Here is an 18,206-nt window from a genome sequence, read left to right on the forward strand (position 1 = left end):
GCTGTCATGCTTGACGCTGCCAAGGCGTTTGATTCAATTGAATGGGGTTATTTGTTCTTCATCCTTCAGCGAATGGGCTTCTCTCCCGTTTTAGTTAACTGGGTCAAATTAATCTATGCACAACTTACGGCGCGGGTCATACCTCAGACTCGAGTTCCGTAACTAGAGGCACTCGGCAGAGGTGCCCACTGTCACCACTGCTGTTTGCCCTAACACTGGAACCCCTGGCCTGTCTCATTCGGCAATGTCACAAACATGCGGCTATTAATCTGCATCATCGCCCGCTCATCATTTCGCTTTACGCGGACGACATGCTGCTTTTTATACGGGAACCCCGCACCTACTTGGCGCCGGTTCCGCGGGAATACATCCGGTTTGCTTGCTTCTCTGGATTGTCTATAAACTGGTCTAAATTGGTGGTGATGCCACTAACCACATGTACATATCCGCATGAGCTAGAATTCCCCCTCGTGTGGGTGACAGAGTCGGTTAAATATTTGGGAGTCTGGATTCACCGGGATCCTGATATAGTACTCCGGGAGAATTATGGCACTGCTACAACGTGGCTGGAACATCAAATAAACTAATGGATTCGCCTTCCACTCTCTCTCGCGGATAGCATCGCTCTTATAAAGATGGTGGTATTGTCTACATTTCTATATCTTTTTAATAATGTGCCTATCCCTCTCTGTCCTTTTTTAAGACACTACTTACGCTGCTTTTTCGTTTAATCTGGGGGGGGGGCAGGCTCGAGTGGGCTGGCAAACTCCTCTTCTTGATTATAAGCATGGGGGCTTTAATGTACCGGATATTTATCTGTACTATCTATGTGCACAGGCACATTACGCACATTTCTGGTTTACACCTCAGGACTTCATTCCCCATGTGGCAGTGGAGCACTGGGATGCACACCCCACACCTCTGAGCTCCATCCTCACACACAGCCGTCGGCTTACGCCCCGCGACACAATCAATACCATCAATTCGACAATTGCTGCCTGGAAGGTACTGGGCTGCATAGCTGAGAAACTACCTTTATACTCTCCACTGCTTCCCATCGCTTACCATGCGAACATTTCAGTGTCGCACGAAGAGGGACTCATGCGTACATTAGCTCAAGCGGGCAGTGAAAAAATGCAGGACTTATTTCACATTTTTTACATCTCCTGATACAGACTATATCCAATATAAAACCCTGTTGTTTACATTCTCGTTTCACAGACTGAGGGGAGCGCCGCAGGCCCACTCCTCGACGTTTCCTGCGGAACCTCCGACGTCATTGGCCTTACACCTTACTCAATAGCCCCACTAGACACAAGCTTGTTACTAAATTATACCGAGCTGCCAGGGCGGATAGAGCTCTCTCTGAGGATAAGAGCCTGAATAAATGGAACGAGTGTCTAGACCCACAGCTCACCAGAGAAGAATGGGAACACTGCTGTGCATTAACTGGCGCACTCACACTCAACGGAAGCTTACGCATTATACATTTTAAATACCTTCACCAGACCAACCATACACCTCACCTGCTTTTTAAATAGGGTCTCAGGGAATCAGACGCATGTACACGATGCGGTGCTTTGGGAGCGGACTTTTGTCACATAGCCTGGTCCTGCAGCAAGGTGAGGAATTAATGGACTGAAGTGACTGCTAGACTATCCAAAATTATTGGAGTTGCCCTGATTTGCACGCCACAAGTGTGTTTATTGGGCCTGCTCCCTTTTTTAAAAGGTGCTACTGGTAAACTAGCTAGAGTAGCACTACTTATTGCAAAAAGACGAGTAGCGATGGTGTGGGACAGCAAACAGAGTCCCACAGTTGCACAATGGCTCAAAGATTTGACATACTGCAGGGAAAATTTGGTGTTATATGCAGAGGACCTACCTGTGACCTCTCGACCAAATGATATCTGGGAGCCTCTGTTGATATTTTTACGTTCCATTGTTCCGCATGATGCCCCTGACACTGTGACTGTATAATCACTATTACTATCGATGTTTAAGATGTATTATAACTGCAACTGCACTGTCGAAGCTGGAATTTACCCTTTGTGTATGTACTTTATGACCATGTTTTTGTTTTATAGCATTGTTCATTTTTTTCCCTTGTCCTTCTATAAGGTCATTATTCTGCATTGTCATCTTTGTGTATGTTTGACGCTCTATGGAAAATCATAAATAAAAAAATAAAAGAAAGGGAGTAGCGGTTCGGGTGTGGAGGCTTCCCGTTGTAGGACCTCTGTCAAGATGTTAGTGTTGAATGCCACAGAGGGCAACTGAAGGTCAAGTACCTCAGCTGCCCTCCGCAACGCCATTGCATATGAAGGTCCCACCGCCTTAGCCACAGTAAGGAGAGAAAGCATACCAGTTTCTGGAGAACTATCCAGTCCATGGGCTTCACCCAGTTCCTCACACCAGTCAAAGTGAAGGTCTTCCTCATAGGGCTGGTATTAAGTAAGGTCCAGCGACCCCTCCTATTCCTCCCCAAGTCCTAACCTAAGGGAATAGAGCTCAGACTCCAGTCTAGGAAGTAAAGTTCCTGCCTACGTCGGATGCTGTGTCAAGCGATGGCCTTCTGGCTCCAAGGTGGAGTCGGGGATCAGAATGAGGAAGGTGCTGCCAGTGGGCATCGGCATCAGGACCAGCGTCGGGCAAGGACTAGATGGCACAACTAGCACCAGTCCGGTTTCAGGAATGGATCCATGGGCCACAACATGAGTCAGGTCTGAAGTCTCCGGCATGGAACCAGATGGGGCCCTTTCTGACCCCGCAGGGCCCAATTGCGCGCAGGAGGGGTTGGGCCACCCAAAAATTAGGCGCGTGGCTTCGTAGAATTTTTTCATTTGGATGGGGGTCGCTCCGGCTCCCAGAAAGTCAGAGAGGCGCAGGGTTGGCCCAGGCGCATGCTCTACGGCGGAGTCGGGCCTTAAATGTCAATACTCATTTCTCATCTCGTCAACAAACAGTCTAGGAGAAGTCAAAGAACTCTTTGACTTCTTCTTGTTCTTGTGCTTCGACTTAAATGAGTGTCCAGAGGACCTGGAATGTGACAACAACCTGCGATTCCACAAGCGCTCCCGGACCTTCCTCTTGACCAGCACCTCAATTTACATGGAGTTGCATGCCAGGCCACCATGAGCTTTAGGGACCTCTCCCTCAAAGCCTTTGTGTTCATGGAACAGCGATCAGAACACAGCTTTAGGTCATGGTCGTGCTCTAAACACCACAGGTAGACAAGGTGCGGGTCCGTCATCGACATTGACCGGGACCTGAAGCCTGTCTTACTAGATGACATCTCCTAATACACCAGGAGGAAAATCTTCAAAAATATTTGACATAACGTTGAAAAAATCCAGTCAAACAGTGACCGAGGAGTAGAACTGACGTCAGTGCACCAAGGTGGCACCAGCACGCGGAGTTGATCGACTGCTCACGAAAAATCTTCTGGATCCGTTCTGACACCTGGGGAAATTCAAAGGTAAGGAATATGTGGCTAAAAGTCTCTATCAGATGCCTCACATATATGTTTGTTGCCAAGAAGAAGGAGAGATGAAAGACTCCACCAATCGCTCACCAACCACAACATTATGCAGCTTGCTGGGTCCTGTGTAACAAATGTATCCTCTCCAGGGAGCAGGACAAGGATGAATGAGTTAAACCAAATTAAAAAAAATCACATTTTGCCAACACAGGATTCATGCTTCAACCGAAATGTAAAACTAAATCACAATCTACCAAAGTCAGAGTCTGACTAAAATATTTTTCTCCAACCTAACATTTTATTTTTTGTTTTTTTTTGGATTAATATGAAATTCTACTTCACGGAGCCAGAATTGACTTTAAGCTTGTATAGATCATATTTAAAAACAATAATAAATTAAAAAAGCAATGTGGGACGGAAGGGTGTAAGCAGATACGCCGCAATTAATGGAGTTATTTTAAAAACACTATGACAGATGCAGCATTGCCTGAGTAATAGCCTTTGCACGTATGGCGGTTGGGGCAGGCCAATGTGGATATTGGTAAAAAGGAGGGAGGGGGCAAAAAACACACAAGGTATAGTGAGAGGAGGGCAGGAGGTGGGAGCCGGATGACAGACAATAGGGGGGAGATGGAGGGGATAAGCAACTCAAGGGACAGGGAGAGAAGGTTGGGAGGACTCCGTAAGGGGGCAGCAAGATGACAGACTGCAGAGGAAGGAGGGAGCAGCCAACAAGACGACAGAAAGCGGGTGTAGAAAGGAGGGGTACGGGCCAAGTGATGACGGGAAGCTAGACTACAAAAACGGATGGAGTGCTACAAAGATTTTTTTTTAAAGAAGTACCTCTGAAGGTGCATGACTAGTGAAAGGACACTGGGCACTAAAAGGAAGAAGTACTTGGTACATGCTTTACAGATCAGAAAAACACCCAAAAAGAAAGTGAAACTGGCATGTACAGACCAAGAAGCATAAGAAGCAAGGACATGAGAGTGATGATGGAACCAACAAATGGTAAGTAATCAGTGGGATCTAAGCCCACTTCACGTTAACAGGCATACAGGAATGCATGCGCTATCTCAGACTAGACCTAAATGCTTGTTCTTATATATTTATAAAGCCCATCTGCCCGATCAGGAATTGCTTACGGGATTGGATTATCATTATTTCAATTGTTAGTGTGAATACGGATCATTAATTACTGCAAGAGCAACATTAAAAATAGGACCCCATTCCTTTACTGTTTGTCCAAGGAAACTGCAAATTTTGCTACAAAAATGTATTGCTGAACAAAATATGGCAAGTCTCTTACAGCAAGTTTTATAGTAGGTTCATCTGATCCACTTAAATTAAAGCTGTAAACATCATCCCTGTGAAAACACAAAACCAAAACATTAGTTACTGAAATGGCAATTATTAGCTATACCGAAACATTTTTTAACTTACAATTTGTGTAACCAAAAGTGTTAATACTTACACAAAGTGCTCGCTTGTTAAATTCAGATTTATAGTTGTTGTAAGCTGCCTGAAGCCTCTATTGTGACCTTTTCCCTGCATGACAGGTTGGAAATTGAAACACTATGAAAAATGTCAAGCAATAGATTTTCATACAGATTTTCTTAGAATTTTTTGGGATAATCTGCTATTTTCTTTCAAGCGCATCAACATAACACTCATTTCCCGTAATGTACTCCTCTAATGCCGGATGTTAAAGAAATGTAAGCATTTTCAGTTTGACATTTTTTGTATGTAGAAAATAAAGTTTTGCAAGTGTTGTTCTTTTTGACAATTTACTCACTTTCTGTAAACATATCAATTGTTTGACATTTGCTTGTTATTTATATGCTAAGATTCTCCACAAGATCATGTCCCCTCTACAAGTACAGACGACCCTTATTGGTTTACAGGGCTTAAAATAATAAACTCAAGTGCTTTATTTGTGGTAGTGTGATCAAGCAGCTTAGGCTTATCAGAGGGTAGTGTTAAGCATTTGTTGTACACACAGAATCAATAAATGAGACAAACAATCAAAACTGAAATCTGACACCAATTTAGAAAAATAACAGATTTTCAAATAAATGTAGAAGTCAAGATCATCGGAATTAGATAAGTACTTTTGGAGTTATAGATTTTAGTAGAAATAGAAAATACAGTCAAATTAAGGTTTTGAGGTATGAGCCTCGAACGCTGTAATGTCATCCTATGGGAGAAACTTACACTACACAGATATACTTGGAACCATTTTGGAGGGTTCCCTCTAGGACTCAAGGTGCTTAGGGGTCAAGATCCAAGAAACCACCAGCCGTTCGGTTTTACCTGCCCTGGTGAGTCCAGGTGCAGAGGTGCTGGTCGCATTGACCGCCTCGAGCGCTATGCACTAAAGTCTATGGAAGAAGTACCCATGTAAAAGAAAGGCTGCAAGTGAGGACTTGGGGACAAGTCCGGCAGAACTCAAAGAGGGGCTTGGCTCTTGAGGTCTCTGGAGCACAGGGACGCAGTTGTTTTATGTGAATCAGGGCTCGGGGCTCAGGTGCAGAGGTGTTTTTTTGTCCGGCGAGTTGCTGTAGTTAGAGGCTCTCTCTTGGCTTTGGTGACCTGGAGAGGGAGAGAAAACAGGGCAGCAGGGCCACTCGCGACAATGGCCTTGTGGATCCTGAAAACCCTCAACGGCAGGTCGGTGTTGGCATCTCTGGTGTCCGGACTGGACACGCAAGAAGACTTTGTAGATGCATGGGCTCCGGTACCCAGGGTACTGTGCTGAGAGGCTACTGGAGGGGTTATCGTCTTGAGACTTGGTGAATGTGATGGAGCTGAACTTTTTGGACTCACAATAAACTCTTCCTGGCGAGTTGCTCCATCTGTAGGCTGGATGGCCAGCAAGACGAAGTACTGGTTTGATGCGGTCGGTACCTGCATATGCAGGTGGATTGCTCCTCCACCTGAAGGGAGATGCTGCTTGGTTGTTGAAGGGGAGAACAGTCCTCCAAGGGTTTGGGGAGGCTGTTCAGGTTCTGGACGAGTCAGTCTTTGTGACTGTCGCGGTGCAAGCAGCCAGGCATTGTTTGCCATCAGGGAGAGGACAGGGTGCAGGACCTCTGTTCTTATGATTTCAGCCCTTCTTTGTCCTTCCTTCGGTTCCCAGGAGAGATATTTGAGTTTAGGGTGCCTGGAGGACCTCTAAATACTGAATTTAAGGGTGTTTAGGGGAGTGTAGGGTTGAAGCCAATCCACTTCCTGTGGAGAGTGGGCATATTCCTGACCCAGTGTTCCTAGTTTCACCAAATTCAAATTGGTGAAACCCTTTCTCGACTGTCAACTTCAGAAGGCCCACCTTATGGGTGTGCCTAGCCAGAAAGTGCAACACGCCTATTAGCTATCTACATTTTCTGCCTGCCCTGGTGCCAAATGGAACTCAAGGCAGAGGATGGCATTACCCAGGACTGTGGGAAGCCAGGGTCACATTACCTAAAGTGGCAGAGGCTTTGAAGCCTCTAACCTTGATTGCTAAATCACTAGCCATTCTGCGGGAGGGGGTGTGAACTCTTTTTTTTGTTTTTTTATCCTCATTGTGCTATAAACAGGTTAGGAGATATCAGGGATCCCGTTTCTCTCTGTGCCGGCTTGGGACTGCCACCGGGGGCACCTGTTCCCTTAGTTCCAAGGAAGAGCCAGCTTTCTGGGGCCAACAGCGAAGTTACCGTGTTTATGGGTTATTGCTATAGTGCAAAATCATTGGACATCGTTCTTGTTCTCTACTCCTCTAAGTCCCTGTGTCATGTTTCTACTCCCAGATGTCCAAAAGTCTTGTCCTCACATTTTGATTCCCTCTGCAATCCAGTTTATTACTTCTCTAGACCGATGCTAACCACTCCCAGCGTGTAGGTGGGCTAGTAAGTATCCACTTAATGCAGATCTCTTGTCTAGCCAGTAAAATCAATACAAAAAGCAGCCTTTTATGTTTATTATTCAATTTGATGTTTTCTTCATTACGGCTTAACACCCCAAACATAACTAATTGTATGCTTACCTCTATGTGTTGGTCCATCACCTTTATGGGGATCTTACCCACATCATGCCAGAAACTCTGGAGCTGGGGGCACTGCCGAAACATATGGATATCATTTGCCATCTCTGCATTTACAACAGCGCTTCACCTCATGGTTGTTCAGCTTTGTCAATTTTTTAGGCGTCTAATACGCTCTGTGCACTGTAAATAAATGGTTCTTTCTGAGAGGTGCAGACTTAATAGTATACCAAAATGCAGACATTGATACTTGCCATAAATCTTGCATATCCAGTATTGGCAGATCTTTCCCCCAGATCTCTATAGGAAAGGTAAAGTCTGCATCCTCTGCCAACGTAAAACACCAGTCCCATCTTGATACTTCAATTTTTTTGTATCAGACTTCCTTGCATTCTTTTATCTAGGTCCCTGTTCCCTGACCTGTCATTCCCCAGGGACTTGACCCAACTCTTTAGATGATAGTTCTTGAATTTTGATAGGGTAGCATTGGTCACTGTTGACAGCTGTTCCCATCCTATTAGGATTTTTTCCTCTAACAGCTGACCCCATTTTGTTATACCTTCCTTCTTCAGGGGAATTGAGAGTTTTTCTTTCAAGCATTCTGGAGTTCTTGGGGAGGCCCAAATTGGGGCATAGTCACTGTAATATGGTATTTTCAGGGTTCTTCTGATTTGCTACCATAGTTTACAAGCTGACCATAGCACCTTCAGCTTCACTTTTTTAAAGAGCTTTGGATGCCCAAATTTAAATAAGAAAAGACTGCCTTCCGGCTGTGTCATAGCTTGCAGGTATGGATGTGGGGTAGGTTTGACATTCCTTTATTAACATTCTTGTATTCTTAAATGGAATGCTCTGCAATAATGAAAATAATCCGGGCTAGAAATCCCTCTTTGCTCTTTTTTTCCTTCAGCGCTTTTTCCATGCTATTCTGATCCCCTTTGAGGTCCATATAAAACAGCTCAACTCTCCTTGCAGTTTTTAAACCACTCTCTCCCAAATCCAGTGGTATGGTATTGAATATATACGTACATTTCGGAAGTACTGACATGTTTAAGATAGTGGATCTCCCAATAAATGATAAAGGAAGGCCTCTCCAGCTTTTTAATAGCTTCCTGGATTTGGAGACCAGTTTGTAAAAATTCAGGCAAGCTATTTCATCTATATCCTTCGCTACTAGAATGCCCGGATATCTTATCCTTTCTTTTACTAGGGGGTTATTACTTTGGGAGTTCCACATCATGATTTCTGTTTTTTGTTGGTTGACTTGGTAGCCTGAGACTTTCCAAAATTGATCCAAGACCTCTAATATTATTGGGAGTGTGACTGAGAGGTTGTTTGTGAAAACCATTAGGTCATCTGGGTAAAGAGCAACTTTTATCTCCCAGCCCTGATACTTAAAGGGAGTAATATGATTAGATCTAAGGATATTAGCTAATGGTTGAATGTAAAGGTTAGAAAGCACCGGGGAGAGTTGGAATCCCTGCCTGGTGCCTCTTTTTAAAGGTAGCTTATCTGTAAATTACAATTAACCTAAACCGTAGCTGTTGGGTCTTATACAGAAATTTTACCGCACCTGAAAACACCTTCCCCAGTTTATACAGTTCAATCGCTTTAAACAGAAAGGGCCAGCTAACCCTGTCAACGGTCTTTGCTGCATCAAACGTAAACACTGACAGAGGGATCTTCTCCTGGGAAATCAAGTCTATTGCCCCAACCAGCTCATGTATCAGCTCCTGAATTTGTCTCTCCTTACCAAAGCCTTTCTGATCTTGGTGTTTCAGCTGGCCGGCAACCTTTCCCAACCTTCTGGCCAAAATTTGAGTATATATTTTATAATCGCAATCTAGTAGTGCTATAGGTCTATACGTCTCATAACGCTTTGGGTCCTTCCCTGGTTTCAGTATAATGCATATAATAGCTTCCTCCCATGACTATGGCATATTCTGCCCTTTTATGAAGGCAGCATTTAAAACCTCTGTCAAGAAAGGAGCCACTTCTTCTATTAGAAAACTATAGATTTCATTTGGTAAAGCATCTGGGCCTGCTGCTTTCCCTTTTTTTAACTTCGCTATCACGCTAATCACTTCTTCAGTTATTACCTCAGAGTTAAGTTTGTCTCTCTGATCTTGTGACAGTGTTGCAATTGCTATGTTCTCAAGGCAGTTGTTTATTTGCTCCTCTGAGGCCACAATGTCCTCCAGCTATAGCTTCTGGAAGAACTTAGTAAAGGCTTTCTCTTTCTCTAGATCTTCTGTGCTAAGATTTGTCTGGTCCTCAAATTGTATGGCTGAGATCTTATTCCGGTTTTGTTCTGTTTTATGTATCCAAGATAAAAATTTACTGCACCCCTCCACATATTCGTAATGTGAGAGCTTACTTGCCTCCCATTTGTTTGTAACTAAAAGCTCCAAAGCTGCACTTATTAATTCCCGGTCCATGGTGAAACATGCCCCTGATATATATGAACTTGCGGGCTTGGACCTTTTATTTATTACCGAGACATGGCTCAACGATTCGTGTGCCCCCTCGATTGAACTCTCTATTCCGCCTGGCTTTAAAATTGCAAGACTTGACCGGTCCTCGGGGAGAGGAGGTGGTGTTGCCATAGTATTTAGAGACATCTGGACTTTTTCCAGTGAATTTTCAGTGGGGCTTGTAGAAGGAGAAGCTCTTGATTTTTCTATTGTTTTGCCCCTCACTTTACCTTAGGCGGCACGCTGGTCTACCGGCCCCCGGGTTCCCCCGGGAGGCTTTCTGAAGGCCATGGATGATGTGATTATCCCTCGTGCTTTGCGTTTCCCTAGGTTCCTTCTTCTTGGCGATTTTAATATACACCTAGATTGCTTGGATGCCCAGGGCACTAGGGAGCTCAATGATTTGTGTGACCTGGCTCACTTAACTCAGTGGGTTAAATTACCTACGCACCAACGGGGGCATCTGATTGATCTGATTTGCTCCAATTTTGATATATTAACTTCCAACCCTTTACCGGTCTCATGGTCTGACCACTATTTGCTCCATTTTTCATGGTCTATTGGAAAGTCCACGCCTGAGCCCGTCCAGCACATAATCCACAGTCTTGCAGGATTGACATCCCCGCTCTTGCAAAGACTTTAGCACTGTCGGAACCGCCGCCTACCAGCGTCCTTGAGGTTGCATGTGCTGACTTTACCTCATGGATTGCCCGCGGTGTGAAAACAGTGTCAAAAGTTCCCCATGTATGCCGACCTAGGGCTACTCCACCCAAACCTTGGTATTCGCCTTCCCTTAGAGCTCTCAAACTGTCCTCCAAGACATTGGAGCGGACCTGGCACCGAGACTATTGCCCTTTAGCTAAGGCAACTCTGCGCAAAGTCCAAAGAGATTACTATGTAGCTATCAGTGCAGCTAAGAGTAGTTTCTTTGTTGCCCGTATAGCTAAAGCTAAGAACAACAGTAAAGAGATCTTCTCGATTGTCAAAAGTTTCCTATCCCCTGTCGCGGAACAAACTCCCCTTCCATCCTCTTCAGAGTGGTGCGAGGAACTGTCGTCATTTTTTATTGAAAAAATTCAAGTGATCCAGGATAGTCTTGGCCGGGACTCTCCTTCCTTGATTGACTCCTCTCATCTGATATTGCCGACTTTTTCAGCCTCTTCCTCCCTCTTCTCCAAGTTTATATATGTAGAGGAGTCTGACACCTTGGCTATTTTAAAATCCCTCAAATCAGGGTCTCCCTCTGACCCGGCTCCGGCCAGGGTGCTTGCGGGTATTGCTGAGGTGATCTCTTTGAAGGTCAATAGAATTATAAATCTTTCCTTGCAGACCTCGACGGTTCCTAGTAGCTGGAAGCAGGCTAAACTCCTTCATCTCTTGAAAAAACCCTCACTTGACCCCTCTATCCCAACCAGCTATCGCCCCATTTCTCTTCTCCCAGCCATGCTAAAATTTGTGAGAAGGTTGTTTTTCGGCAACTGGAAGCCTTTGTGGAATCCTCCTGCCTACTTCACCCTGCGCAGTCTGGTTTTAGTTCGGCCTATAGTACCGAATCCGCGCTGGTAGAAGTGGCCGATGCTATTCGGGAATGCCTCGATGCGGGCGTCAGAGCAGCTTTAGTGCTACTCGATCTCTCTGCCGCCTTCGATACGGTTCCCCATCGCCTTCTCCTCTCTCGCCTGGCTAACATTGGTATCAGCGGCCCTGTGTGGGACTGGATAAACTCTTTCCTAGAGGATCGGTCCCAGCAGGTCTACGGTGAGGAAGGTATCTACGGGCGTCCCGCAGGGTTCCACCTTGAGTCCCCTGCTTTTTAATATCTATCTTACACCTTTGATTTTTCTGGCAGAGGAGCTAGGTGCAAAAATAATTGCCTATGCGGATGATACGCAACTCCTTTTCACATGGAAGGATTCAGATTTGTCCACTGCGACCGCCCAGAACTGCCTATTGGCAGTTTTTAAGTGGTTGGCCGCCGCCCAGCTGAAATGTAATGAGGAAAAATCAGAGGTTCTCCTGTATGGACAATTTCCATCTGATTTTAGAGTATCTCTATGGCCTTCTAACTTTCCTTGCCCGGACTCTGAGGGTGCCCCTGCGAAAAATCTTGGAATTTGGTTTGCAGAGGACCTACGGTTTACCTACCAAATTAATAAACTGGTCGGTCTGTGCTTTGGCACTCTCAAGGCTCTGAGAAGATTTCTCCCGTTGCTGCCTCAGTCAGCTAAGGAAACTGTGATCCGTGCCCTTATCCTATCGCGGCTTGATCATGCAAATGCTCTGTATCTGGGGATCCCAAGATACCTAATCAACAAATTACAGACTATTCAGAATGCTGCTGCCAGATTCCTGTATGACATCTCAGGTAGAATTAGTGTAAAAAAACAACTTCGTGATTTTCACTGGTTGCCAGTTTTCCAAAGAGTGCAATTTAAATCTCTGATTTTGGCACACCGTGCGCTGCACAATATTGGCCCTCTCTACATCCAAAAGCGGTTTGCTTTCTATACTCCTAACAGAGTGTTGCGATCCGCCATCTTATGTCAGGTGACAGTTTCTCGCTTCTGTAGGGCTCGTTTGGGTGGCCAGTCTTTCTCAGTCAAAACAGCCATCACCTGGAATGCACTGCCTTTGAGGCTTCGAGTCATTCAAGATCTTAGGCTCTTCAAAAAGCAATTGAAAACTCTACCATTCTTAGGGGCGCTCTAATGGCCTCTCCACAAGGTTTTGCTCGCAGCTTCCGCGCCAGGACACTCTCAAGTATTAGTGCGCGCTATAAGTATTATATAACATAACATAACATAACATAACAAAGCACTAGATAGTTCTTCTTTTTTCTCTTTTATTTCTTTCTCTATTTTACCTATCTCTTGAGAATGACTAGTTTGCTCTAGTGCCCAACCAAGGCCTTGTTGTTCACTCTCTAATTGGTAAAGTTCATTCTTCGTGTTTTTGTGTTTAAGGGCTGCTAAGCTGATTATTCTCCCCCTAAGGACAGCCTTATATGCGCCTCACGTAACCTGGATGGGAGTCCCAGTTTTGTTTATTAAGAAGTATTCTTTTGTCTCCACTTTCAGTTTCTCCCTAACCCGCTGATCTAAAAGACGTGTTCTATCCAGTGTCCATCTCGGGGTGGCGTGTGCCGTGTCTATTAATAGTTGATTCGGACTGCAGAGTGGTCAGAGAGGTGTGGCCATAAGTGTTTCACTTTTCCAAACATTTTTGCATAGGCCCTTATCTACTAAGAAAAAATCTATCCTGGAGGAATGGCCATATTTTTTATTTTTAAATGTAAATGTATGTTTTTGAACCCCTTTTGTTTTCCAGACGTCTACTAGTCCCAGTTCTTCCTTTAACGTTTCAGCCAGTCCCTCAATTTAGGCTAATTAAATACTTTCCTTTTGGGTAGTCTATCTTCCCTTGGGTCTATTATCAGATTAAAATCTCCACCCAGGATTATCGGGGCCTAAAAGTCTAAGAGGTGGCTATACAAGGACTGCAAGGGGTTAGGGTCAGCTGTGTTTAGCCCATAATATCCTGCCAGGGCATATCTTTTGCCAAAAATTCTAACTTTTGCAGAAACCCACCTCCCCTTAGAGTCAGTCGTTGTTCCTTCCACCGTTGCTTTGACTGACTTCTTAAACAGAATACCTACCCCCTTGACACAACATGCCTGGTCAGTGCAAACATATGTATACACCCGTCTTTGTTTCTTCACTATCTCTACCTATTCTGCCTTCAGTTGGTGTGTTTCTTTTAATATTATAATTTCGTTGTTCGCTGATTTCAAGTACTCCAAAATCTTTTGCCTTTGCTTCTGACACTAAGACCATTCACATTCCATGTTAGGATGTTAACTGACTTCTGGCTTATTTGAAATGTCCTTGATGGGTCCCTGAATCCCCTTGGATCTTCAATTTCTCAAATTCCATAAGTTGGACAAGTTTATTTTTCCCCCTTTTATCCCTATGCTCCCACACCCAGTGCAAATATATTTTAGTACTGTCTTGTGGGTTGCCTCCATATCCCTCTCTCCCCATGAGAACCCTCCCTTTCTTCTCTGGGCAAAACAGTTTCACCCCTTTTGAGAACCCTGCTCTATAGGCACTTTATTTTTTCTTTGTTCTCTTCATTCTCTTTGTTGTGATTTGATCTAATCAATAAAAGTCTCCACCTCCTTAGGATCCCTTATGTTGCGCATCTGATTTTTCCACATAATTTTTAAAGAGCCTGGAAAGCGCATTTGAACTGTTACCACTAGGGACCTTAGCTCTTGCATACGCTGCCCTAGTTCCCACTGCCAGTCCTCTGTAACTTTGGAAATATCTGATAAAATTTGGAAAGCCCATTTGTCTTTGGTATAGGTGCCAACTTCAAGAGCTTCTTTCCAAATGTTTTCTTTCAGGATATAGGTTTTAAAGTTGATTAATATTCTCCTTGGGTTTTTTCTCAACTTTCCTTTCCTATATGGGTCCCGATACACCCTCTGTATATCTGTTGGCTCCACTCAGGGGATAAATTCCTTCAAGAGATCTCCTTCAAACCCCTCTGGAACGTTCAGGATCCTAAGACTATTTCTCCTATATTGATTTGCCAAGGTTTCGATTTTTTCCCTGAGGTACTTCTTGTTAGATTTTAAAATCTGTATCTCCTCCTGACTCACTTCTACTTCCTTACCCAATTAATCTAGAGAAGCTTTCACCATTGATACTCGCTTTATCAGGGTATTGATTTTAGTTCGGAGGGCTTCGAATGTCCCTCGTATTTTTTCTTGATTTCTTTCAGAAGTGGCGAAGTTCACCCTCATTTCAGAAATTAAAGACACTATCAATTTTTCCATGCCTGTGCACCCTTTTTGGCCTTGGGGGTTTTCCCCTCTTTTGCATATTTCCCACGTGCTAGTCTGGGGGGTTGAGATGGGGGCAAATCTAAAGTGTCTATCTCTTCTACAGCCAGGACTTTCTATCTGCTACTGCTCTAGACTTTCCCCCCTAATGGAGCCTCCCTGGTCATAGCTGAACCATCTTTCCTTTCCATCTGTTCTCTTGTAGATATATCAGGGAGGTCTTGTTTAGCTTGAATTATGAAAAAGGAGCGTACAGAGGGGGTGATTTTTACTTTAGTGCCTGCAGGCTTGTCCCTTGCTGGTATAAAGGAGGATTCTGTAGTTGGGTTAGGGCACCTGGTCTCCACTCTTGTTTATTAAGGGCACTACAACTGGGTTTTTCCTTCCGTTGCTAGTAGTAGTATCTATTGCTAAGCTCCTATTCCGTAGGCAATAACTTAACCCTCGTCTATGACTTTAGTCCTTATCTTGTGCCTTTAAAGGAATATTTTTTTCCCCCTTTTCCCACCAGTAGCCGGTTCTGCAATACCGATGCCTTGTGTTTGCTCACTTCCCGCACCTCGTCCCTTACCAAACTCATGCGCAAGCTCCTTGACCTAGGATTCTTCCCCTGTGTCTTGCTTTCCACCCTCGATATAGTAAGCCCCGCTGTTAAACTGTGCTGGGAGCTTCCCACCTTACCCCGGAAACCTGAGCCGTGGCTCTCCGTCTGGTGTGAAGGACCGAGGCTGCATTCGCCCACATAGTGCTCCCAGGGCTGAGAGAGTTTGGCGTTCCCACGCGTTGCTCCACTTACGTGTAGATCCTTCGACCAACACCCAAGGTATTACATAACATAGTTCATATTGGCTTCATGGAAATAGGATGTGTGAGAAGCTGGCTTGGTTATTGTGTACACTTATATAAGTGGCCACCTTGCCCCAATCCAGACAACCCTTATGGTGATTTTAGTGGCCTTAGACAACCTTAGAAAGCTCTCTAAGTGGTAGCTGTGGAGAGTGGCTCAGTCCAGAAGGAGCGCAAAGCAGCTTGTTTTACCAGAACACAATCTTATAGGTATAGATTAAGTGAAAAAGAACCAGACAGTGTATTTATAAAAATGTTTATTTATTATAAGACACTCACTAACATATACAGATATCTCCTAGCCTGAGATATACACAAGGCACACAGTACTTTGCAATATAAACAGGCAAGTAGCACAAAATACACAGTGTTCACCAGGGGAAGACCAAACCCTATCCTAAAAGAATTGGTATGAGAACCATGACTCGAGTCAAGACTATACCCAGTCGACGTAAAAGTACCGGGGACCCAAGGAACCACCCATGGTGAGTAACCAGTCAATGGGTGAGTCGCGGTTGCAATTTTAAAGAAGAAGGACTCTTCCCAGTTGACCCTGAAGAAACCTCATTGAAGACAGAAGGTTGGAGAGCCACCCCACACGTGGACACCTTAGGAAACAGGATACCTACACCAGGGAATCCAGGTGCATAGGTGTGAAGTGGCGTCGGAAACCGCTGTCAAACTCAATAGAGGACTTCAGAAAGATGAAGCTGCTGGAGAAGGTGAAAAGTGAAAGTGTCCGGTGGAACCCAAATGTGGATTCAAGATGTGAAGAACCTGCAAGCAGAGGGGACAGACTTTATGCCACTCAGGAGCGACCAGGAGGCACGGAAGACAAATGCCCACCGACATCGAGTGTTCCAGGAGAGCTGATAGTGACCTTGAAACTGCAGCTGTGGAAGACCAGGTGACGCTGTGGAAGACCAGGAGCTGTACCACGTTGGATGTGGAGAATTGAGGGGTCGGTGACCGGTGGGAGCACCAACAAGCCTTGGCAACTGCAACCAACGTGGAAGTTGAAAAAGGTGCAATGTCTGGACCAGCAAGGTCCAGGAGACTCACCACAAGCAGGGGAGTCAGAGCAGGCCCCGAGCAATCAGGGGAGCCCAAAGAATTCAATAATGACCCTCAAGAGGACCCACAAGCCGGAGTAACTGGAGTCGCAAGACGACCATGAACAGCTAAAAAATGATGCAGGCACAAGATGCAAGTGATGCGGTGAGGACGAAGATCTTAGTCACTGGACATTCCTGCTTTAGGTTGGGGCTACTTGGAGCCCGAAGATCTTGGTGGAAGGAAGCCAACAAGCCTTTGCATCTGCAAGTAGACGCAATGCACAGGGGTTTGGTTCCTGCGGTTCTGATGAGGGATACTGGCCTCAAACTTGAGAGGACAGGGCAGGCCTCTAGTGATGTGAAGAACCACCACCTGTGTTACTGAGCCTTTCGGAGTCCGTGGGAGCCCAGGATCAGCACACCGGTCAGCTTAGTTGCAGTGCCTGCAGATGTAAGGAAGTGACTCTTTCACTTCAAGGGAGATTCCTTCAGGTGTCTTGCATGCCCACAGGTCTTGGAAGGTTCCTGTATGGTGCACAGGCATGGACGTTGCAGCAGATGAGCAGGGCGACGCAATCAGGAGCAGCAGGAGTCTTCCCGATTGCAGCCTTGATGCCCAGAGCGAAGTCTAGAGAGAATAAGTGGTGTCTGAAATGAATCTTGTCCCACGACAAATCTAGGGACCTACCCACAGGTAAGCCCTTAAGTACCCTAGGCAAAGAGTTGGGATGATTCAGTGGTCTCTCCCAAAATAGGGGCTGGATCAAGGGGGAGGATACTCCCCTGTCCTTTGTCCAGTTTCATGCCAGAGCATCTCCCTGAACTGGTTTGAACTGGACTATGCCTGGAGGGCACCAAGTGTGCCCTGCACACAGACTATGTGGCACTGGCAAGCTCCCCCACCCTGCCCCAATACACTAAACCCTGTCTGGGAGGTGGTCACCCCTCCATGGGACAGGATACCTATTGTTCTGCCTTCCCCTGCCCGAGCTTGGCTCAGCAGCAGGAGGGCAGAAGTGTGTGTCTGGCAGGCAGCAGCCCTAGCTTGCTGTACGGGTCTGGAAGACTGGTACCGGGAGCACTGAGGGCCTCCCAAAAGAGCTTTACGGTGTATGGAATCATACCCCCACACCGTTTATGGTGTGTGGGTATGATTCCAACATGTTTGATACCAAACATGATAGAGTTCGTTACAGGCAGTTTCGAGATTGTCATCGCGTAATGACGCGGTGCCCCTCTATATGTTATATGGCTGTCTCACTTATGACCCGGGAGAATGGACTCCGTAGGTTGTAGGGGTGTCCTGCTCATGCAGGGGCACCCTCACACTTAGAACCGAGCACCCTGCCTTCAGGATTGAAACGCCTGCTCTAGGGGTGACTTATAGGTTTTGAGTGCAGTGACCTCAGATATAGGTATACCTATATCTTTCGTAAGTGGTGCTAGCACCAGCTTACACAGGCTGCAATGGCAGGCCTGTAGTT

General features: G+C 45.4%; 1 protein-coding gene across 1 annotated transcript in view; it reads right to left on the reverse strand.

Annotated features, from left to right (window-relative positions):
- The window catches only part of SYCP2 (synaptonemal complex protein 2), a 4,998,961-nt gene that overhangs the window by 2,094,735 nt on the left and 2,886,020 nt on the right, over nucleotides 1-18,206 (reverse strand). The window contains exons 27-28 of the mRNA XM_085615168.1: nucleotides 4,955-5,055; nucleotides 4,790-4,847 (exon numbers count right to left, since the gene is read on the reverse strand). Of these exons, the coding sequence (XP_085471294.1) occupies nucleotides 4,790-4,847; nucleotides 4,955-5,055 (159 nt within the window). The remainder of the gene's footprint in view (nucleotides 1-4,789; nucleotides 4,848-4,954; nucleotides 5,056-18,206) is intronic.

This window comes from Triturus cristatus, chromosome 7 (assembly GCF_964204655.1).
Source record: "Triturus cristatus chromosome 7, aTriCri1.1, whole genome shotgun sequence".
NCBI classification, from domain to species: Eukaryota; Metazoa; Chordata; class Amphibia; order Caudata; family Salamandridae; genus Triturus; species Triturus cristatus.